A 24,018-nucleotide genomic window follows, 5' to 3' on the forward strand; every position below is an offset into this window, starting at 1 on the left:
TGGCCAAACAAGGTAGACATAAGATATAAACATCAAAAAGGAACCATCACAGTTTTGGTCGGTTAGGTGTTTATGGTGGCACGTTGCTTTCTGATGCTGCCTTTTCTGTACTTTTTATTTCTTTCCATGAGCAGTTAGTGGGTTGAGTCAGCTAAATGCAAAGTGTATCACAGATTTGATGAAATAATGTTGAATTGTCTTCATATGTCCATCAAACAACTTAAAGAGAATGGGCTGTTAAAATGTCGTACTTTGAACACGTGATACCTGTGACCACAGGGGAAGTTAATAGTGTTTTGTATCCAGAGCTCTTACTCTGAGCCAACCTAATGTGTCTACCTCAGTCTCTGTTATGATTGCCCCCCTGCCGTATCTTTCTCTCCCTTGCACTGGAGGGATTTTGGCTGGCTAAGATTAAGCTTGAGTTGTTGCGGCTACCCAGTGCAGTTGATGGTCCTAAACACAGATCCATGGTGTGTGTTATCTCCCACCTTGTAATACCTACCATCCCGTTGAGGACAGTGAAGACTGATCCAGAATCTGTGGTTAGGGGCAACTTTTGCCTGCAGCCCACCCAGTTGACTCCTCCTGGTCATAAATGTCTGTACTGACATCACACCTTATTTTAAGGGCCTGTTAACACAGCAGTGAGAACATTTTTTTACCACACATCTTTTACTAATGAGAACTATCGCTTGTAATGACTCCCACATGTGTGATTGTAAGGCAGCGTCAAATCTAGGTTAAATCAGAGAACATAGTATTAACACAGCACTTCCCATTATTCCTTTTTAATTTTTCATTCTTATCAGTTTGACCCCTTGTGGTCAACGTCTTGGTGCAAATAGCAGTACGGATCACACACCACATCAACAGGCTCTTGAAATAAGCATTTTGTATGTCTCTTATTCACAAATGGCAGTATTAGTTTGTGTTTCAAGAAGATTTCTGTATATTTCTGTAATTACTTGTATTTATTGTTACTTTATTATAATGTTATGTCAATATTTAATTTTTTTTATGGATTTGTTGGATTTCTGTTCATTTCCAGAAAAGGTTACGATTAAAGTGAAGTAGAGGTACTATCAAAGGCTTTTTTCATTCTTATTTGAACAATATATTTTGGAAACGCTTTAGATTACAGCCCGCAACATACAGCGTAACTACTCCCAATTCAGTTTCATTTGTTGAACTAACTGTGTACAATTACAGTATGTACCAATACATACATGTAGAAATTAGATGTGAAGTAAGGAAACTATTTTTAGGAATTTCAAAATGTATTTATACTAGAGTTATTTTTTACTAACGGGTTCCTAGGATTTATTTCAAAATGATCACAAACTACATGGTTGGGTCATTTCATAAAGTCAGCACGTCTTTTCTAACGATAAACTAACTTTAAACAATTTACACGTCGACATAATGCCAAAACCACAGGCAATGGCTATACAAAACTCAACTTCCCTCAACAACAGAAGACAGTCGACGCTTGTATATAACCTGTGTGTGGCTCTCAGGGATGCTCACGCTCAAGTACACTGTAATATCAGAATAGCAAAAAAAAATACCTACAGTGTAAATGTTGCACTTTTATAAGTTCCCAGATTGTGATCCCCTTATTCCCCCCTCACATCTTGTTCATCTGTACCTACATGTATGTAATGTGCTGGTACACAGTTATTACATCATTTACACTGTAAATGTGGAAGATTTATGCTGCACGTTGCGGGCCATGATCTAAATTGTTGCCAACATTTTTGTCACATGCAGTGAGCAGGCCTCTGCAAGAAAAGGAAAAAAATAAACTTGCTTGTTTTCCAAAAAAGTCAGAAAGAGAGATAACTGATGCATGTACCAACCTCTAATAACATTCATTACATCAATACCCTCGCTGCTTACAACATGCCAACCTGCTGCTAAGCCTTATAAGGAAGTATTTAACTCAAGATTACCAACTCCTGCTTTATGGTAATTACAGTGTGTTCGTGGTTAAGGAAGTGTCCTATATTATTTAGTTTTTACCTTTTGAATTCTTCTAAAAGATTTAAAAAGAGAAGCCTGGCAAATAGCTTATCACGCAGCACTCCCCCCCAGTCTATCCAACGGGGTGTTTTTCCTGAATGAAAACGCACAAACCACTGAGCAATATCCTTGTTATTTTAAGTGGTCAGGGGCCCTCTGCTGACCTCTTTTTACCGTCTGTGTCAGGAGTTCAAAGCTCTTTCCATAAAGGTAAATCTTTGTCCTGTGTAACAATGGTTCAGTATACCTCCCATTTCATTTACTGTGTTCATTCATTCTTAATGCCTACCCCCGGCTTATTCTGGGACGCCTGGTGACGCGTGCTCCGCTGTGAAGTTGCCAGCGCCCTTTGCCCCTTTCTGTTGGACCACTCTACTCTGGTCTAATGCAAGTTGATGACACTGAACCAATATGGGGGCCAGTGAGAGTGACTCGAATGAGGGGGGCCGTCACCAAGACAATGCAGAGTGGTGTATTGGTGGGTCAAGGGTCACGTTTGATCTGGGGAGGGGCCCCTTCCCGGTTCATCCCATCAGCACAGACAGACTTCTGGGAAACTGCTGTGATCCCGGGAGGAAAAAAACCCAACAAAACAGAGTTGAATAGGATTCCCAAACACTTTGCTGACATTGAAAATTGGTTTATTTGGGGTGGGCGGGGGGTGGTGGGAGGGAAACATTTCACATTCTGCTTACAGATGCTTTGTCTGTCTGGATTTTTATATCTTAAGTTGTATGATTTTGAATTATTCATTTTGTATCAATTCCATGAATTGTAATCACCCTGTGAGCTGTGTTTGGAAGGCAGTTCAAACGGATGGTGATTGATGGATCCCTGTTGAAATTCCATGTAGCATTATAGTAAATGTACTTATATAGCGCTTTTATACCTTAATGGACAACGCGCTTGGTTCATCTTGGTTCAGTCGATTCATCACTTTGACATGCGGACAGGAGGAGCCAGGGATCGATCAGCCAATCCTGTGATTAGTAGACGTCCCGCTCTACCTCCTGCAAATAAAATTGATGCAAATAAAATTGTTTATATAGTGTATTTATTGTACCGTGAAGTAGAAAATGTTAAGTGCAAATATGTGTGAGCAGTGATGTTTGTATTAGTGAACTGCTCTGGATAATAACAGAACCCCAGAGAACATGTGGACAAAGTTAATGGGCCCTGCGTGCGGGGGTTCATGTACTGACACACATGGTGTTTTAATTTATCCCATTTGTACAGATTCTCAAGGTTTTCTGAGGGCATTTTAGCACATTTCAACAGCAGGAAAGCCCTTGTAAACAAATATATAAAAGCCTTTTGAGGAATTTCGACCCATTTACTCTCCACAATACATCCAACGCAAATGTGTTACCCTATATTGTGTTCATGTCAGTCAATAATATTAAAAATACAATCTTGGTCATGGGTGTTATTTGATATAAGAACTGTCGGTGACTAATTACATCAACCATGAAGTCTTCTGTGTGCCACAATTCATCATCGGTGTTATCCGAAAGACATATAGGCAAAACAGTCAGTGTAATTCTTTATTATAATTGAATCACGACAACATCCGCATGATATTCACACAGTAGCTAATGTCATTGAACTGAATCATAAATCTTTTCATCTTGATTGATCGGCAGCACTAAAACATGAGTCATTCCAATAAATCTACCACATTACAAATGAAATTGGGCTGCCAACATAAAAACAAAAAAGGGGAATAAGCATTTTATTAGCCCCTCCTTTCGTGAGCCATCCTCTCCCCCTGAATGAGGTGAGAGGTCACAGCATGTTCCTGTCTAGTACAGTCCCTTGCTGGTCAGGACAGCAACCACACGCTGGGCCGCATACTCGTTCAACTCTGAGCCTGTCGCTTCCCATCCATCCCCACATGCAACGCCCCCTTTGATTATCTGAGCACAGGCCAGCCCTTCTCCACTCCCTCCTGTTACGTTGCTGTGTGTGAGCCTGTCACACCGGGTTAGACTCTCAGTAACTCGGTGAACCCGGAGGTGAAACAAACTGCTGCCGGGGTGATCAGACACGCTTTGCCATTGGACTGAATCTCACGTGGAACTGGGTGTCACATAACGCTTTTATTTTTTGTCAAAAAACATCCACAAAGCTATCGACATTTACCTATTCAATAAATGCTTGTTTAGAATTATAGCTGAGCTGTCATCTACTTTCTATCATGTAGATTCAACTAAGGACAATCACCAAATACATTATGAATCCCAATCAGGCTGTTTTACTTGAATAATACCAACCAAAAGAAAATCTGAATTTTATTGCTCTAGTGTGTATTTTTTCTTCTTCTTTACAGTTGCACTTTTAACACAAAACATACCTTTTGATTTCAATTTCACTAGTTTTTTTTCCTTTCCTTTGACATCTTGCAGTGCTCTTCCTCCTGTGGAAGAGGGTTCAAGTCCCGTAAGGTGGGCTGTGTGACCGGGTCAGGCCGCTCCGTCCCAGAGGAGAACTGCCAGCATCTTTCCTCCAAACCCAGCAAGCAGAGACGCTGCAAAGGTGGACAATGCCTCAAGTGGAAGAATGGCAACTGGGGAGAGGTAGGACTCTTTGACCCTGCTATAAAACACTCCACTACCACTCGTGGTCTCACGCTGCCAGACATGTAAGCTCTCTCTTTCCACTTTAATACTTACCAGCTTGCTGGCAAGTAACGGCATATGTGTGTAAACATCTGCAGCTAAACCTGACTGTGTTTATGCACCATTCCAGGCCACTAACTAAGCTTTTACACATCACATAGTGGTTTGCAGCACAGGCCTGGGGCGGCTGCTAACAGGGGTTTTTGAGGTAGTGTATGCTGGGGCTGCAACTTTGCAGCACAGTAAGTATGACAGCAGGGGGGAAATGCACCCCTCTCCTTGATCTGATGTTAATTCCAGCCAGTGTTCTACCCCTCATCTCTATATTTTCTCTTCTAATTTTCCTCCCTCTCACTGTTGCTCTTTCCTCCACTGATCCCTTTTTCTTTTAAGCTCTCTTTCTCTCTTTCACTTTTTCCCTCTCCATCTTCTGCCTCCCCAATGGGAACCACATGTGAGTCTTTTCTTTGAATACCCTACTAAACATGCCACACACTCACAACGTGCACCTGGGCTGCTGCAGAGACCGTCTGGTGCCTGTTCGCTTTTTCTTCCCCTCCCTTCACTCTCCATGTCTCGTTTTTTTTATCTCCATCTTTTCCACTGTCCTCTTTTCTGAAATCACCCCAATGGCCAAGAGTCCGAGCACAGAGCCACATCTGTGCTCCACATGTCAGAGAGGATGTGCGTTTGCTCTGAAACAGCTGTGGAGCGGGACACATGCCAGGAGAAAATGATACTCCACACGAGGCTCTTAGACTCTGTTCGAAATTGCATACTTACATACTATTCATACTAAGTATGATGTAAACTTGAGAATGTAGTGTGTTCCAACGGCATAGTATGTAGATTTTGTGTACACGAGAAATGCCCAGATGTATACTAGACAAGCAAGAATTTCTGTGTAATGGACATGAGCTTACTGGACATGCTCAACCGTCCAAAAGTGCATCGCGTCCCTTTAGACTGTACGATGGATTACAAGGCAGATGGTTCTTGGGGGAACTGGGTTGTACACATACTGTATATATGCTGCTGGTATTGGCATACTTAATTGTCAATTGATTATGCAGTATGCAGTACATACTGGTTGATGCAGCAAGCAGTACGTCAGTATGAGTATTCAAACACACTCAGTCAAGTACAGCATGTTTACCCATCATGCAGCAGGCTGCAAGATGGTTCAACTGCTGAAACGGCATGGCAGATAACACACAGTGGAATATGTAAAGTTGTGTCACATATGAATGTCTATTTGTATAGATTCATTTTGAAACTCTGGAACCTCAGCTTGCTCATCTGCATATGTGTTTATCACTTCATGCACCCTTAAAGGAATAGTTCACCCCAAAAATAATCATTTGTATATCAATTATGTGTTACCTTGAATTCTTGAATTCTCGCATACCTCCACGGTGAATGAAGAATCCAAAGTCTTTATGAATTGAAGTAAATGGGGGCCACGTTTAAACAACAGCAAAACTATATAAAAAACATACGTTTACAAACTCTCATGCAGTATAATAATAAAGTCTATGTATATATTATGCCATCCATTAACATCAGTGTAGTGCAGGTTGTTCATAATCATCAACATTGTTGTTGTAGTCCGTTGTGGGTCTAATAATAAAGGATTTCTGAAAACACAGCTTCACAAACCCATCCACTTTCCAGGCTCCAACATTTCTTCACATTTCTGTAAAAACAAAATTCAGTTAAGTTAAAATAAACCATTTAACTTAAAAACAGGCAGATATTTCATCATTGCATATTTCGTAATAGTACTCATGTATACGCCAAGCCATGTGTGTAATGCATTTATATCGTTAAAATAACAGAAATAGGCAGAAAATAAAGACAAATATGCATGTTCATCTATAAACAGATTCAGTATTGGCCACATTTAGACAGAATGTGTCCAAAATGACTGTAAAAAAAAGGTGAAGGGACACAAAGTAACACAATACAGCAGATTAAATACGTATTGCTTTGTTGGCAAGTATAGGCCTATTCCCTTAAATAAATGCTATGTCAATCTTCATATTACATAACAATAAAATACCATAGCTGCCAAACGAATGAGAAATACCATTAGTAAACTCACAGAGGTTTAATGCGTATCGCGAGAGTCACAATGTTCATGTTGGTTATTTAATATGCAGTAAAACAATAAAGTTACACGAAGTAATAAAGCTTGAGTACACGTTTTAAAAGTACTTAACTGTCCTACTTTCAGTGTTCAGCATCGTGTGGCGACGGCATCCAGCGGCGGGAGGTGTTCTGCCAGGCCGGAGACCGACGAAGCCCGCAGGAGACCGGCTGCTCCCGGCGCTCCAGACCAGCGTCCAGCCAGAGCTGCCGGGTGGCTGACTGCCCCTCCCGGTACAGGTGGAGAGAAGGAGACTGGCAGACGGTAAGCTGCTCCTGCTATAAAAAAAACAAAAAAAACAATGCATGGCGACCTGTGTGCTGAAACAAGTAGGTAGTCTCCACCGGGCGAGGATGAATATGAGTCGCAGCTTCAGACGGAGGCAGTGCTGTCAGGAGGCCCGAGGGGAGGAGAGGAGGCGAGCTGCTGCTGCATGGCCCTTATGAAAATCTGATGATCCTCGGGCTTTTTTCTCCCTCAACACAACCCATGCCTCGTTGCAATTCCGATCTTAATGCTGATTGGCTAATCCTCTTTCTTAGCAGTTGAAAGGTGAAGTAAATGTAACTAAAGTCAGTGGTGGACATTTACTCAAGTACTTTAGGCTTCTACATATATATCGATATACTTGTACTTTACTCGAGTATTTCCATTACATGCTACTTTATCCTTCTACTCCAATTCAGAGGGAAGTATTGTACTTTTTCCACTGAATTTATTTGACACTTATAGTTACTAGCTAGACTTGCCTTTTAAATAAAAACACATGTTCTGCCTGAATGATAGCATGCAGTATTATACTACTAATCTATCCAGTAGTATACACAGTATCTACAATTGGCTCCATGTTGACATGTTGACTCTTGTTGAAACTGAATAATAGAATATTCTATAATAACTTAAAGCTCATGGTTTGATACTTTGAAAGGAGCCATTCTGCATAATGGGCACTTTTACTTTTGATAGGTCTACTTAAAGTACATTTTGCTGATACTTCTGTACTTATAGTTACTGTAAGTAACATTTTGAATCTAAGACATCTTAACTTATAATGGAGTATTTTTAGATTATGGTATTTGTACTTTTCCTTAGGAGTACTTCTTTCTCCACTGAGTAGAGTTAATACTCACATGTGACTGTTAACAATCTCAACATTAACAAGCCTTCTACATTAAAAGTAAGATAAAAGGCCGCTAAAATAACCTTGTTATTATGAGCGACATGGACCTACATGAACACACTATTTTCTGCCAAAGTCAGAACAGTTAGTTGGTTATTTCTTATGAGAGATTTGTTTGTATTTAAAATATATATGAAATGTGTGCCTTACACTGGGCTCTGTTGAAAATAAGTGATCTGGTAAACAGATGTGCACCAATCAGGATTGAGCAGTATTTGAATCAAAATGTGATGACAGTTTTGTGGTTTGTCCTGCCACTCTCAATAGAGCAGGACAACACAATTTTTAGGCCAACATGGAAGTTAGTAAGTTAGTAAATGCAATCGGCAGAAGTAAAAAGCGAAGCAACTACAACACGGTCGCATGACTTCACGTCACCACCACTAAGCTAAAGGCAAACTTTTGTTCGGACGTTTAGTAGCTTGTTTTGACCACAGACTTTATTTCAGGCAAAAACACATTTAAAAACACATTTAAAAACACATTGACTTTGAGACGAGGTAACCGGAAGTTCAAAAATGCTGACTCATATCCGGGCTGTAGGACTCATTCCTGCAGCGCTCTATAATATCTCATCAAACCAGTCTCAAACAGTCCAGGTGAAGCAGCTTTGCTGAGAAAAAAGAAAAGAAAAAGTAAACTCTTATTAATAATACCTAAACGTTTTCTCCCCCAACTTTTGATTGTTTGCTAATTCAGTCAATAATATTTGTTATTGAGAAATTGATTTTAAACCACATTTTAATTTTTCTCTCTATTATTTATCATTTATTTTTAATCATAGTCTAATATTATTATAATTTTTTTTTTTAAATGAACATTGTAATGCGTCTTTTATCAGCTCTGATCCTAGAACATTCAAAGTTAAAGAGTCTTGTTTCTTGTTATAAGTTGGCAGTCATACCTAGGCTTTATTTAACGGGTACATTCCTGCTGAGCAACACTCAGCAATTTTCTATAGGCTGGAGGCTACAGGTCCTTGTTGAGAGTTGGGATTATTAGAACAGGCAGCTGCAGCAGGAGTTTCTTCTTCACTGTGTTCAAGTGTTGTTGAATCTGGGTCACCGAGCAGCATGAAATGTCTCCTCTGAAAGGAGAGTCTAATTATTCTGCAGAAGTGTTTGGAGCTCTCTGCCTGCAGTTAATCGCTGGAGGTAATTACATCAGTTCACCTGGCATGGGTTAACATGCCTTTGGGTTTTATACACTTTATACAGTGGGGAGTCAATCTCTACAAATCAGAGATAATGTCGAACACCAACATTCTTCTTCCTACAGCCTAACCTACCTAGAATTAAATGTTTTGGTTATAGCTTTTACTACCGTGGATATAACCAAAACATACTAAAATGTAGGGACTCGTCGTCCACGATTAGTTTTTATTTGGGCCTAGCACAGCTCACAAAAGCAGTTCCAGGTATTCAAGTTGTTTGACAGTATTGAATATATTAAGAGTGATGAAGACCAGCTGGAGTCGGCTGCATTTGTAACAGCACAGAGTGTTTCTGACGCAAGTGGAAGCCTCTCAGAGCCTTAACTTACGTCTGTTGCAGATTGAGTGTCCTAATAATTCAGTTACTACATGGACCTGGCTGTAGTAAGACATACGACCAAGTGGTTCTGGGGCTTTGAACTTGCAATAAAGTAAACTTCGTCTAAGGACACCATGTTTATAGCAATAGCAATAAAAAAAGGATTTACTTACTTAGGGGCCTGGCTTTGCTTTTATTTTATACTTTTAATTTTATTTCACAATTTGTGCTTATATGATTGCGAAAACATATGACCGATAATGGTGAGAAAGTTCTATGGTGTAAAAACAATGATTTTTTAAATTACTCAGAAAAAGAAGCTTCAGTCAGGAGACTGCTAGCTTAGCTTAGCATAAATACTAAGAAGGGGCAAAACAGCTAGCTTCACCCGGTTTAAAAAAGTATTTTAACACCTCCATACATACATAGTTTAAACCAGGGGAGTAGCTAGGTTTTCACGTTTGGGTGGGCTTAGCCCAGAGGTGAGGTGGAGCTGTGTGCACCTGCATGGTAGTACAATCACCATTAAAGGAACTCAGATGTCATGATGATGGAGAAGTAAGTCTGGGAGTTTTGCACTCAGCAAAGCCACTACACACCCATAGTGTTTTGTGTTGGTTGCGTAGTCAATATATTAGTCATGTTAACCAGGTCCTATGTTACCTGGCCTTAGTCATGTTGACATGTCTTAGGAGTAGGGTGGACTTCACATCCTCTAGGGGGGTCCAGGGGCATGCTCCCCTGGGAAGATTTATTTTAACATTTTAAAGTGAATTGTATGCATCTGGTGCACTTTGAGAGCAACATTAAGATGCTAGATCTAATAGAACTTTGTGGTCTTGGTAAGGGGAGGGGGCACAACTCTCAACACTAATATGAAAAAAATATATCTGCCTCTTCTTCTGCATGACCCTTTAAAATAAGTTTAAACAATGATTTATTAACTGATCGAGACACTAAAGTAAATTTCATGACATCCAAACTGGTGACATGTATGGTGTAAGTGTGTTCACTGTCATGTGTGTTAAACAAATGCATTATTCTCTGGAACTTCGGGCTATGTGTTTTCATTAATGATTTATTTACAGTACTGTGGCCTATTGCAGGAATTTAATCCAAAAATTGCTCATTTACTGCTAGACCTGAACTAACCTCCATCACACTGTTGGCTCCACAATCACTTGTTCTTTGCTGCTGCTTCCCTGTGGCAGAGCTGCCACCTTTCCTTAGGACTCTTCTTATATCCATCTGATCAATGAACATTGGCAGATTATGATTGTTAGAATAGCTATTCACCCTTTACTGCTTACAATTGTTTTCCATAGTGAACAAACGTTAGCTGTTCTGTAGCTAGCCAGTTACTATTGACTACTGACAGTACACCAACAAACATAGAAGACCTAATGTTACTACACGTTTCCCTTTCCTAGAGTTATTCAAAGTTAAGGAGCTAACACCTAAATTTCCCTCGGGATGAATAAAGTATCTATCTATCTATCTATCTATCTATCTATCTATCTATCTCTCTCTCTCTCTCTCTCTCTCTCTCTCTCTCTCTCTCTCTCTCTCTCTCTCTCTCTCTCTATCTATCTATCTATCTATCTATCTATCTATCTATCTCTCTCTCTCTCTCTCTCTCTCTCTCTCTCTCTCTCTATCTATCTATCTATCTATCTATCTATCTATCTCTCTCTCTCTCTATCTATCTATCTATCTATCTATCTATCTCTCTCTCTCTCTTTATCTATCTATCTATCTATCTATCTATATTAATAACTTCTTACAATTTCACACAGTGCATCTTCTAAAATGTCAACCTCTCGTCTCCAGCATGACTCGTCAGAAGTTACAGATATCTATCATGATATCAAAGCTGTGCTACACCCGTACAGTTTATAGGCGGCACCCTTTTCCCCAGGGTCCTAGCACCCTTGATTTACTCTGAGCCATCTCTCCCCTCCCTAGGGTCTTAGTGTCCGGTATATTACATTATAAAGTATGAAAGGGAGTTTTGGGGCGATTTGGAAACAATATTTTTTAATATATGTATAGCGTTAACCCCTTTCCACACAAGAAGGAGCATGAGACGTGAATGCCCTTTATCTTTTTTTTTTTGGGTGAAAAATAAAATAGGCCTAGCTACGCCACTGGTTTGAACGTTGTGTTTTGTTTGTTTAATCTGTAGAAAAAGAGCACTATACATTTGAATCCACCTTCTCTGGACACTCACAAGATTATGTAATAACTGTTGCATTATCATAACCTTATAGTAGATATTGTCTACTTCCAGCCTTTTCAACTATGTAGTCTGCTCTCGTTAGTCACAGATATATTAGTCCTGGGCTTGTGTTGTTGCAAAAAAAAAGCTCTATTTAGAAAATATACATTTCATATTAGGTCTAATTTGTGGTTTTGCTGTGTCATGATGTGAGAGACTGAATAAGGCAAACACAGGTGTACTGCACACGTTTTATCTACTGTATAAAACATTGAGATGCTGGCTTATTCAATTTATAATTAAAAGTGTTGTGATATTCTTGTCTTTCGCGGGACAGCAAATTAATTTCGGCTCTGACCTTTCATCAGACACATTGTTGGCATGTAAACTGTTTCAGGAGTTAGACGTTGTGTAATCTATTCTCAAGGCTCGGTCATGTCCTCAGCTCATGTTCTTCTGCTCAACAACACGGTGCTTTTCCCCAGCTCTTATCTACTGTTTTGACATCTTTACGCCGTAGTCCCATGTGGTGAAAGTACTGCTTCACAAGAACACACAAATGTCAGGCTGTTCATTCTGGCTCTTCCTTTGCATTGATACATTTACGGTTGATGATTATTGAGAATCCCTACGTTAAAACATCGTAGTTGCACATGCAGCTTCCTGTTTGCAGCATGTGCATACATAATAAAGTTCATTTTAAAGGAATACTTCACTTCCAAAATTACCATTTGTTTGTCAATTACTCACCCCGTCTTACCTTAAATTCTTGAAGAAGACCACATTTAAAGACAGCAAAACTATATTAAAACATCAAAACAACAACACAACTCATGCAGTATAATCAAAGTGTTATTTATTGAGTTGTATGTCCAATACTTCCCAAACACTGTTTACAACACTTCCGCATAAAAAGATTATGTTTGCATAGGCACGCTACTACTACTAAGGTTTTAGGGAAAATGCATGTTTGCAGGAACGTCATGTCTCTCTTAATACCACTCATACATGATTTACCATCTTTGTAAAAGGCTCTGTCTCTGTCTTGTCTCCACTACAGTGCAGTAAGTTGTGTGGAGTGGGCCACCGGCGACGAGCCTTGCAGTGCGTGGACCACAACCAGCAGGAGGTCCATGAGATGTACTGTGTGAACCAGATCAGACCTCCAGATATAGAGAGCTGCGACACCCATGCCTGTGAATTGATCTGGATCACAGGGGAATGGACTGAGGTGAGAGCCAAAGAAGAAGTGTGACATTTAAATGATTTAGTCCCACTAAAGGCTTTGAGATCGGAATTTTAAAAAGTCAGTTTGCTCCAAATAGGCAATCCTTTAAATAGACAATTCATGTGAATCACCATCTTTGAATCCAGTGATGCAAAAATGACTGAAATCACCCATGTTTCCTGTGTGAATACTGTTGTTATTTCATGCCGGTGATTTATTCTCCCTTCCAGTGCTCAGCCAGCTGTGATCAGGGCTACCGCCAGCGTCTGATCTCCTGCAGCGAGGTGCATGCAGAGAATGACAACTATGAGTACGGCCATCAGTCTTTGTCCAACTGCCCCGGGACCCCCCCTGAGAGCTACATGCCTTGTAATTTGGACCCGTGCCCGCAGCCACAGGAGTGGAGGGTTGGAATCTGGGGACTGGTGAGCGACTCCATGGTTCTAAATGTTGTAATTTATCAGTGTTTTGTCAAAGTGGAACATCCTAAGCGTTAGTTTCCTGAAATATAACCATTATACGGAAGCCCTGATAGGCAAGTGAGAAAGTAATTGTGGTGATCCGCTTTAAATCGGCGCTAAATAGTTTTCTCTCCTATGCTTATGCCTGAAGAACAGGTTTTTGCCAGGATAGCCTTTAACAGTTCCTTAAAAAAAGATTGTATCTGCAAAACAGGCGGGAAACAAAGTTTTGCCAGATGGAAAAAGATAAATAAATAAAATGTTTTCCCAGGATAGGTTTATTAAACCCAACTCTAAACACAAGGTCCATTTAACATCACCTTGTGTTCAGTGCATAGAGAAATTAAAACTCACCTTGAAGAAAACAAACATTCTTTAAGGCACACTACAAACATTGGGTAGTTGTGTAATTCAGCCTCTTGTGGCCGGAATTAGTATTAAAACAACAAACATGTAGAAAACAAGACAGAAAAATAGTTTTTGAAGGGGCCACTTTGAAGATAAAAACTGCTGATGTTTTATTTGTGCACACTGTCATGGTTCTCTTCCTCCCCTGCAGTGTTCAGCGAGCTGTGGTGATGGCGTGATGGAGAGGACGCTGCAGTGTGTGTCAGCAGATGGTCAGGAAAGCAATAGGTGTTCTCAAGACGGCATGCCAGAGGCCAGACAAGTGTGCAGAAATCCAAGCTGTGAGTACTGCGAGACAGCTGCTGCTCTTTTAACAAAGGTCAAGGCTACCAGGGTTAGGTACAGGCCAACTAAATGCACCCCAAATTCCAGTATTAGGTATGGCTTGACTTGATCCAGTCAACTCAGAGATTTGGCCTTTACTGAAATATTTATGATCCGAGGCAAACATCAAAGATTCACTATCCAGTGTATTTACTTCCCGACGGTGGGATGAGACATCAAAGAGTCTTCGTTTTCTTTGATTCGATGCAGCAATTTGTCACACTTGACTTGACCCCTGAAATTTGTGTTTGCATGCGTGCACATATGTGTGTATAAAGCCTGAGTGCCCGTCCTGTGTCCTGCATTACTGTATACCTGCTCATTTCTACTTCTGTTGTGTTTGCAAGGCCATTTGCCTTCTAGCTGTCAAGAAGTCCAGAGCATGAACGGCCCCCTCCCAGACAGCGAACACTTTCTCAATGTTAAAGGAAAAGCACTCAAGGTAAGATTTTCTGATCTTATTGACCAACAAATGCACATTGTTCCCACGTGTCCTTGAAATCCTTGAAAGTTTGTGAATTTGAGTGCAAAAAATCAAGGCCTTGAAATTTTTTGAAAATAGACTTAATTGGACATGGGTCAATGAAAGTGCTTGAATTTATATATTTTGTGCGTCAACAAAGTGCAACAGTAATTAACCTATAGGTCCTTGAGTTTGAAGGAATTGGGCTGGGAAAGTCCTTGAAACGTCCTTGAATTTAATATTAGCATCTTCTGTTCTACTTCTTTTCCTCACCACGATTATTGTTCTTCATTTCCCAATATGCACTTCTTCTAAACTTTTTCCTCTACCCTCCTACCACCTCCATCTCTTTGCTTCACCCTGGGTTCCATACACCTCCTCCCTCTGGATACCACCTCTCCTCCTCCTCCTCCTCCTCAGGTCTACTGTGCAGGAATGCAGACAGAGACTCCACAGGAGTACATCACCTTGACGACAGGAGAAGGGGAGAATTTTTCAGAGATCTTTGGCTTCAGGTAAACAGTGAACAGGATAGCAATGAGAAGAGCCTGTTTCATTACAAAATCCAACTGACTCCTGGCACTGTTTGCTGTCTGTAAATGAAGAAATTCCACGGAAGTGTAAAGTTGAGCTAAGGTATTTGGTGTGTGTGTGTGTGTGTGTGTGTGTGTGTGTGTGTGTGTGTGTGTGTGCGTGTGCGTGCGTGCGTGCGTGCGTGTGTGTGTTTCCCAGACTAAATGATCCCACCCAGTGTCCAGCCAATGACTCCAGAAGAGAGGATTGTGACTGTCGGAGAGACTACACCGCCGCCGGCTTCACCACCTTCTCTAAAGTGCGACTGGCCATCAGCAAGATGAACATCATCAGTGAGTGGCTCATATTACCACACACAAAAGTCAGATGGCAAACACACACACACACACACACACACACACACACAGCATCCTGTGCCAGTGTTAACTCTACATTACTCTCAAATAAGAACTTCCTTTCCCATTTAATTATGTCCGTGCTCACGAGGGTTAATGGGCTCAAGATGTCTTCAGGGTTCATTTAGGCAACACACAATTACAAGGCTTGAAGGGATTAAATGGAACTGCTCTAAGTAGATGAAATTATACTGATATTGCCATTAGGCTGACCCTAAAACTGAGGCTAGATTTAGACTAACCCAAGTCATTATGGCAGATGTAAGCTATCATTATGGAAGTTCATCTGAGGTCCTGTAGCAACATATTTCAAGACACATATTTCCGTGAATATTTGTCACATTGTACTTGATTGGTTTCTCTTGATGGTCAGCTGCAGATTGGCAGTTTGCTGTCACCCGTGAAGGCAAGAGTGTTCCATTTGCTACCGCTGGAGACTGCTACAGTGCTGCACGTTGTCCACAGGTGAGAACAACAACAGCTGTTAATTATGTGACAGAAGGGGAAATGACCCTTTTTCACAGCAAACTGAAGACTTGTCATGGCAGGAAAAGCACAAATGTAATTCATAACATTAATGATGGCTCCATTCTTTTAAGTGTCCTAGTAAACCATTCAATTGAGCCAGAATGCCTGGGAACATATAACATCATAAGGCTGGGCTGCAGCAAATAGTTCTGCGAAAAGTTTCATTCATAAGATTGACATTTGACTTTTTTTGCAAGCCAATTCATTCCGTTTAATCCCAGTAATTCTGCACAGTTTCAGATAAAGATTAGGCTATGCTCATATTATTAGTATTATACCATTTGTAGAAACGTTGATGGCCTAGTGGTCTAGTGGTCTGGTAGTACGCCTTCCAAATAGAACACCAGAAGATTGTGAGTTGTGACCAGGGCTGCCACCATTGTGCCCCTGAGCAAGATGCTTAACCCTGAGTTGCTCCAGGGAGACTGTCTCACCTCTCAACCTTTTTTGGGCCAGCACCCCCCTATCCATTATCCATTAACAATTTGCACTCTTAAGTGATCCAACGATAAACGAGCACAAAGAAACAAGTCTGAGGCGCTGCCCCCCCTCCAACGGAACCCCGTGTTTTATTTTATATAAATATATAGTGCCAGATGTGCTCTTTTATTAAATAAACCAAACGCTTATGTTATTTATCTCATTTATGTGCACGTTTCCGTGTTTACTGCGTTGCTTTGCGCATTCACATTCTCTCAGTTTCGCGAACAAACGAGAGGAAAGGAGAGGAGAGAACTACAAAGTGCAAAAAAAGTCAAAAATCCAACACATTAATTATAAATGGAGCGACGTCGACCCCAATGTTCAGAAACTCAGGCGAAAATATCCGCGTTTTTTAAACACACAGCCTGAATCAGCAGCAGTGATGCAGATGTTAGCTCTGCTGGTGTTAGCGCTGCAGGTGTTAGCGCTACTGATGTTAGCTCTGTTATAACGTTAACTCTGTAGGTGTTAGCTCTGCTGATGTTAGCTCTGCTATAACGTTAGCTCTGTAGGTGTTAGCTCTGTAGGTGTTAGCTCTGCTGATGTTAGCTCTGCTGATGTTAGCTCTGCTGCTACGAGCAGCCAGAGTGCAGCTCGTCTGCTGCTGGTCCATGTCCCGACCAGCGCGTTAGTGTTTTAACATTAATTCCGATTAATTTTATTCATGGTGTATCTTTGGAAAAACATTAATGCTTTTGAGCAGTGGTGGCTGAGGGGGCGGTGCTTGTTTTTGTTTTTCAAGCAGCACTTTATCGCTCAGCAAAATAACAATAAAAGTCTAAAAACACACAATGTTAACTTTATTCAAATGCACTCGACTCGTCCTTTCAGCCCTTCAGTCCTTTTTCATGACCGCAAGCGCGTCCACACAAAAACTGACCTTTTACTTCCACAAAGTTCCATAATCGTTCGTTCATTTCTCCTAGAACATTCCGCATCCACCTTTCTCTTTGTTACACTCGCCATGCTGCGTTCACTGATGTCACTGACATCTGTTTAATATTTAAGTTTTTTGACATGACGTGACCACGTGATGACACGTTCCGCTCGTGTTGTGTTCGAGGACCCTGACCTTGGCCGGAGGTTCCCCACCCCTGTGCTAAAGGATGACATGTCTGCCGTTTAAATAGATTTATCTTATTTTAGTTTTGGAATATATTCTATGAAAATGTCCCAAAACACATCAATTTGCTTGACTCTCAATTGTCATTATTTGAATAAAGAAATACATATATATATAATATAATATAATATATTGATATTTCTTTCATACATTTTTATAGGATATCTTATTTATATTCTCTCTCTGTCTCTTCTTTCAGGGGCGCTTCAGGCTCAACCTCTCAGGAACAGGTTTTAAATTGGCTCAGGACACCTCGTGGAGTTCCCAGGGCAACTATGCGGTGGCAGATATACGAAAATCACAGGTATTGGCAACATGTCACATATACACATGTCAAAATGAAAGCAAACTTCAAATGAGCATTCTGAAAGATTTTGAGTACGCCCTTTAAAAATGTGAGTGAAAAAGAACTCATTATAATCTATCGTTATTTTATGATGACTTACCAATATATATTTGGTGAGGTGAGTGGTTAAAACTGTTTAAATGTATTATATGTATTATGTTACTATTATGTAACTTTATATAATTTATTATTGTTTTAGAGCATACATTTTGCTACATTTCTGTAACTCTCTTTACTTTACTGCCTCATCTTCTCTGTTCTGTTACCTCTTACTCCACCCCTTCCTCCACTATTTCTCCTCTCTGCATGTGCAAGTGGGCATAGTCCCAAGTGGATTCTGTATTCCCAGCTCTACTTCTCCCCATAAACTCGCTGAGAAAGGACCCGTATTGGGCAGCTGCTCTCTCAAGGGCTCTCACCTTCCTCTTTTAAAATGGAGCTCAAGCTGGAGAGTGCATTTTGGTGAGGCAAAACAGGAGGCAGTTGTGATGCCAAAAAGTGTTCACGTTCTGATATCCAGAGCCAGCCGGCCCGCTGTGGGCGCTCGAGACAGTGCGACGGGGAGAGCACTCCAGAGGAGATCAGACAAACCACTCGCTGCACGCTGTGGCTTTCATGTCGTGGGATAGTGCTTTTGGCTTGCTCGTCTGATGCAATTTCCCTTTTGTTTCTTTAGTGTTTGGACAAAGAACTCCCACAATGCTGCATGTGATTACCCAGTTTATACCTGGTGACAACCTGCCTGGTGGGCCTCAGTCTTTGCGTGCATTTTAAAAAGGAAAAATTAATTTCAGAGCCAAAACAATACAGCCGCAAATACCTTTAGAAGTGATGCTTTTATCTTAAACTAACATCTGTTTTACACTGACAGTTCAGAGCAGTGACAGGGGAAATGCTTCAACAATGTGATCCTGAAAAAAGTGAACTCATAGTCATATACATTTATATATTTTAGTTACATATTCAGCACATGTATTAGTGTATTACAGCAGAGCAGCAGAATCACACATACTTGATGTTATTCCCCTTGTGTCCACAGGATGGGAGCAGCGTGTCAGGAATGTGCGGAGGCTACTGTGGTAAATGTTCACCGTCCTCTGGCTCCAGTCTGCCTGTAACAGTGGAGTAGATCTACTGTAATACCATCAAACAGGTATGTGATTCATTGTAAATATCACAACAATACTTTTTAATAAAGACTTTAGCCCCACCACCACTATTCATAACACATACTGGAACCTGTAGCTCACTCATGAAGCCTTATTAAATGTAAATCTAACGTTTTTAATGATCATAAGGTATGACTTACACCAGTAATGCTTGTGAACCGAGGAATAAAGCAGTCTTATATTTACTGTTTGTGTGTTAAACTCCAGAATATATCAAGTATTTCATATTACAAAAATATAGAACTGCAGTCTCTATTTCTGTTCAGTGAATACACGTATTTCCTTGAGTTTTTAATAAGTAACTGACTTAGTGTTAATGTTGTTTGCACGTCCTTTTATAGCATCTGTTTCCATTCATCTCGGCATCCCATCTTCAGGTTCTCAAGTCATCCCTCCTCTTTGGTGCTATAGCATATCAAACCCGCCCTCACCTCTTTCACTCCCATGTGTGTATAGTGTAAATGAATCTGGTGTAAGTACTGTACATAGCAGGATAGAAATGTCTTATTTATTGTACTCTCCATTTATTTTTGTATTGTAATATAATTTAACTGTTTTGTTGTCCGTAGCGAACACCACACAGTTGCCATTTATTGGGTTTTTGCCAGAATATGCCTTCCAATTTACTTGCCATTTGGACTTTTTAGCACCGTCATTACTCCACACTGCATGTGTTACAGCCATATGTGCCTTTTTAGATAAATTCATTAAGTTGTGTTTATTCCAGTAATGTTGTGACAGCCACCAGACCTGTTCATATTCAGTGAGGTGTCTCCAATCAGTGGGTCTGTTTGTAAACCTTCAGGCAAGATTAGCAGACGCATGCACAGATGCCCAGTATAACCATCGTGCTATTTTATACTGTGTGCCATTGAGCAGCTCCTTTAGAGGAAGTGTGAGTTTAGTGAATTTTCCCAGTGAGATGATACCAGTAAGTCCAGCGATCCTTCCACCTCTAAGTTTATGTACAACTGTTGGAAGTGTTTTATTTGTTGCCAAGTATATTTAAAAGTGGGTATGAAGAACTAACTGTTCTTAGATTGTGGTCAGGCTGCTCCAACTGCATCTCTCCAGCTGTTCACTGCAGCTGCAAGTCTTCATATTGCTGGACGGGAGAGAGGAAAGTGCAATAAATAATAACACACTGCTGGAAATACAGCCAGGAGTTGATGCCATGAGAACACCTGCATCCGGAAAATACACACGTATTGATACTGGAATTTCAGTTTTAATGAATGTGAACAAGGCACTCTGGGAATGAAGTCAATTCAGTCCTTTTTAAAGGCCCAATGAGTTGGATTTGTTGGTTGCGGTTTGTAAACACAACATTCAAAGTTGGCCCCCTCCAGCCTCGGCTTTGTCCGCTTGGTGTTTCACCTCGCTATATTTGCGTTTTTTCAGTAAAAAAATATTTTTGTTGTTAAAAATATGAGATGAAACTTCCAATGAATGACATAGTGTATACTATATTTCTTCAGTAAAGTAGATGATTTGAACCTTTTTATTATATACTTATATAACTTATATAAGTTCAGCACCATTCTAAATACATCTAAAAAAAGATTAATTCATGCTTTAGGCTGAGTTGTAAATGATCACAGCTGCAACCTCTTTGCAGTATGAGGACAGCAGGAGCAACTGTGAGGCGGCGAGGAAATAATAATAAAGTATGTTCCTGGAACGAAGTGTGTGTATGTTGAGAAAGGGTTGGTGTGGAGGTGGGATTTACAGGGTAGACGTGAGGGAGGAAGTGAGGTGTTTACCCATACGCAAACACTGTACGCACACAAACGCATAACTGGATCATAAGGAGAAGGTTGTAGGTTTCAAGAACTGTAGAGATTATGCTGCCAGACATCAGAGAGAAACAAACTCCTCTGTGTTGTTGCATATCTCTTAGGTATAGCGTGCCGTGAACAGGGAGAGCCATTAGCCTTTAGCTTTCACAGGGCAGACAGGTTATCTTATGTGGCGAGTAACTTGAAAGAAAGACTTCACCTCAGGCCAATAAAATTCCAGTAGTTACTCCTGAGATATAATGCACTGGAGACACCTCTCAAACAGCTGAGCCCGCGGCCCCGCAGCGAGATTTCTGTCCAGATGCTGCCTGTAAACCATTGCCTTCAGTACCTCACACTCTTCTCTCCGTTTGTTTTCAGTCCATCCAAACTGTACATACTGACATGCTCCTGTTGAGAGCATTCTACTCGTGTTTTTTTTTTGCGACTTTATCAGGGTACTTTTTTTGTATATGTGTGTTTTTTTATCTCTCTAGCCAGGTTAATGCAGTTTTGTGAGCTGATTCTTTTTTTGCAGAAACATTGAGACAGTCTAAGAAGAAAAACGATATACTTTTTTGCGTTCTTTAAGATTTAACTACGGAAGCCCTGAGAGGCAAGTAAGGAAAATAATCTGGTGAACATTTTCTAATTGTGATCAAAATATTTGTCTCTCCTGTGTTTATGACTTAAGAACAAGAAAAAGGATAATCCTTTTGACTACTCTTTATTTTTTCTTCATCTGTGAAACAGTTGGAAAACATTTTTTTGCCAGGATATATATACATTATTTTGTCAGGATCATTGTTCATTGTCACATGTTGTCAACATGGTCTACTAAGACTAAAATAACTGATTATAATTCTAGCCAAAAGAAAGATATGACAGTTGCATAACTTGCAAACACACAATATACAGTATGTACCTTGTGTTTGAAGTTCATGGAGAAATTCAAACTTACCTAGAAAATTCCTATTCAGAACATATGGTAGTGGTGCATTTCAGCCAGAGTATTACAACAACAAACGCAAATGAATTATTCTGACAAACAAAAACAATTATAATAATAATTCTCCTGGCAAAACCTTTTTTTCAGAAAAAACAAACATATAAGGAACTTAAAAAGATTATCCTGGCAAAACATTTTGTATCGCCTGCTCTTAAATCAGAAAAGAAAGAAATGAATTTAGATCGGACATTTCTTTCTCACTTGCCTCTCAGGACTTCCGTACTCGTGTGTGTGTGTGGTAGATATGCAGGGAGCACAGTTGATGTACAACTGATTAAGAAGCCATGTTTGCTTTTATAAGCCTTTTTGTATGGTGGTATTTCAGTGCCTTACTGTACGTGACAATGTGAACACTTCAACAAAAGGGAATTTCACAGTCTTAATGTGCCTCAATACAAGTATGAAATTATCTCCAAAGACACGGGGAAGTAAACATTGTGTGTCTTACTGATGGTTCAGCTGATAAATGCACTTCTCATTGTGAATGTCCGAATTTAGGTCAGTCTATAGAATTCTCAGGTGTCAAACATGAAGGGATTATTATGATATTTAACTGTATTTGTCTTATTTTACACATTTGTCACATGTTTAACAGGTAACTGAAATTATAATATTAAAGTCTAACGAAGTAAAAAGTGTCATATATGCTTTATTTTATATGCAAGTATTTATTCTACTTTTTCTTTATGTGAATGTACATACTTTGACCATAAATACTATGAATTAGCATTCAGTATCGCCATAAAATGAACCTCCTGGAAACGCATTTCCTGTTTTGTGAATACATTTATTTATGTGTATGTCATATCTGCAGATCGTATAAGCAGGGTTTGGTGCTGCCATATGAAAAGCATGATTTATGTATGAGGTCAGATAAGCAATGCTCAGAAGGAAATAAAATGCCTGATACATGCCACGCCTGCCTGTCATGATTTTTACTCCAGCCCAATTGCAACACAGAAGATTCCCAAACACACAATAATCAGATTAATGCTCAAATCACAGAATTCTCGCTCTATAGCACTTCTGCTTGATTATAATTTCACACCTTCTACCATCATAACAGTCTGGCTTGTGACCTGACATATTTTTTATGGATCTAATCTAGTGTGTGTCTGTATGCATAACAGTGAATTATCAGGCCATCTACCAGACGTCACACCTTGTCTTCCTAAATAGATTTCAGAAGACAAAAAGGCAAATAGGGAATGACCTTCAGCAGGGGCAGGGGTTATTTAAAAATCCCTTCCAGACAGATTTTAAGAATTTGAAAAAATACTCTTCTTTGAATCATAATAGGTGTCTAATATGTTTGTCCAACAAAAAAGTAAAATTATCTCGTTAAACATTCTTATAACTACATTTACTCCTTCTACCTCATGTACACATCTTAAACTCAGATTGAAGGTTTCTCCCTTCAGCGGATGACTTTGAGAACAGTCTTCTAGTGTCAAAGAGTAAAATGTTGGCTTGAGTGCACGTAGCTGACTCATGCATCCTGTATGCAACTTCATAATATTTTTAGTGGGGAATGAAATCCTACAATTGACTGCGGCGCAGAATATACATTTGGGTAGCTCTGGTAGACTAATTTACACAAGCTTGCTTGATCTACATTTCATGTTGCTTTGGTAATCTCAGGTGAGGTGGAGAAATAGGAGCCGACACAGCCATTAGGGGGTTGATTCCTCAAATGTCTGTCAACAGTTGGAGTAAGCTGCTGTTTGAGAGTGGCTGTAGCACAGGGGATAAGTACAAGTGTGAAAAGGAAGGAGAGGGAAGGAGGGTTGGGGAGGCGGGAGCTTTCAACAGCTCCAGCGGGCTTGTCTAAACAGTAAGAACATGATTCAGAAGTCGATTTTAAGACATCCCAGGGGTCAGTTTATAAAAAAACTCTGAGTTTCTCTTTCTCTTCCTGGCTCCCACATGAAAGATGTGAGACAGCTCCACTATAGAGGATCTAGATGACAGCAGTGTGTCAGCAGGTTTGTATTACATCAGATATTCCTGAAAGAGAAACGACAGACTTGCAGCTTTTCCAGATGTA

The 24,018-nt window shown here is 40.1% G+C and overlaps 1 protein-coding gene and 1 long non-coding RNA gene across 2 annotated transcripts in view; one reads left to right on the forward strand and one right to left on the reverse strand.

Moving 5' to 3' along the window:
* adamts9 (ADAM metallopeptidase with thrombospondin type 1 motif, 9) overlaps positions 1-22,091 on the forward strand; it is a 47,277-nt gene extending 25,186 nt beyond the window's left edge. The window contains exons 29-40 of the mRNA XM_029431141.1: positions 4,431-4,601; positions 6,880-7,056; positions 12,783-12,953; positions 13,181-13,375; positions 13,971-14,100; positions 14,491-14,585; positions 15,027-15,121; positions 15,339-15,472; positions 15,909-16,000; positions 17,869-17,973; positions 19,055-19,168; positions 19,526-22,091. Of these exons, the coding sequence (XP_029287001.1) occupies positions 4,431-4,601; positions 6,880-7,056; positions 12,783-12,953; positions 13,181-13,375; positions 13,971-14,100; positions 14,491-14,585; positions 15,027-15,121; positions 15,339-15,472; positions 15,909-16,000; positions 17,869-17,973; positions 19,055-19,144 (1,455 nt within the window). The 3' untranslated portion in view covers positions 19,145-19,168; positions 19,526-22,091. The remainder of the gene's footprint in view (positions 1-4,430; positions 4,602-6,879; positions 7,057-12,782; positions 12,954-13,180; positions 13,376-13,970; positions 14,101-14,490; positions 14,586-15,026; positions 15,122-15,338; positions 15,473-15,908; positions 16,001-17,868; positions 17,974-19,054; positions 19,169-19,525) is intronic.
* On the reverse strand, positions 5,062-7,226 carry LOC115007963 (uncharacterized). The gene is made up of 2 exons (XR_003832262.1): positions 6,874-7,226; positions 5,062-6,339 (listed from the first exon to the last, which is right to left on the reverse strand). It is a non-coding gene; the product is annotated as an uncharacterized LOC115007963 (long non-coding RNA).
* Positions 22,092-24,018: the final 1,927 nt, after the last annotated feature.

The sequence above is a fragment of the Cottoperca gobio genome, chromosome 5 (assembly GCF_900634415.1).
Source record: "Cottoperca gobio chromosome 5, fCotGob3.1, whole genome shotgun sequence".
Lineage (NCBI taxonomy): Eukaryota > Metazoa > Chordata > Actinopteri > Perciformes > Bovichtidae > Cottoperca > Cottoperca gobio.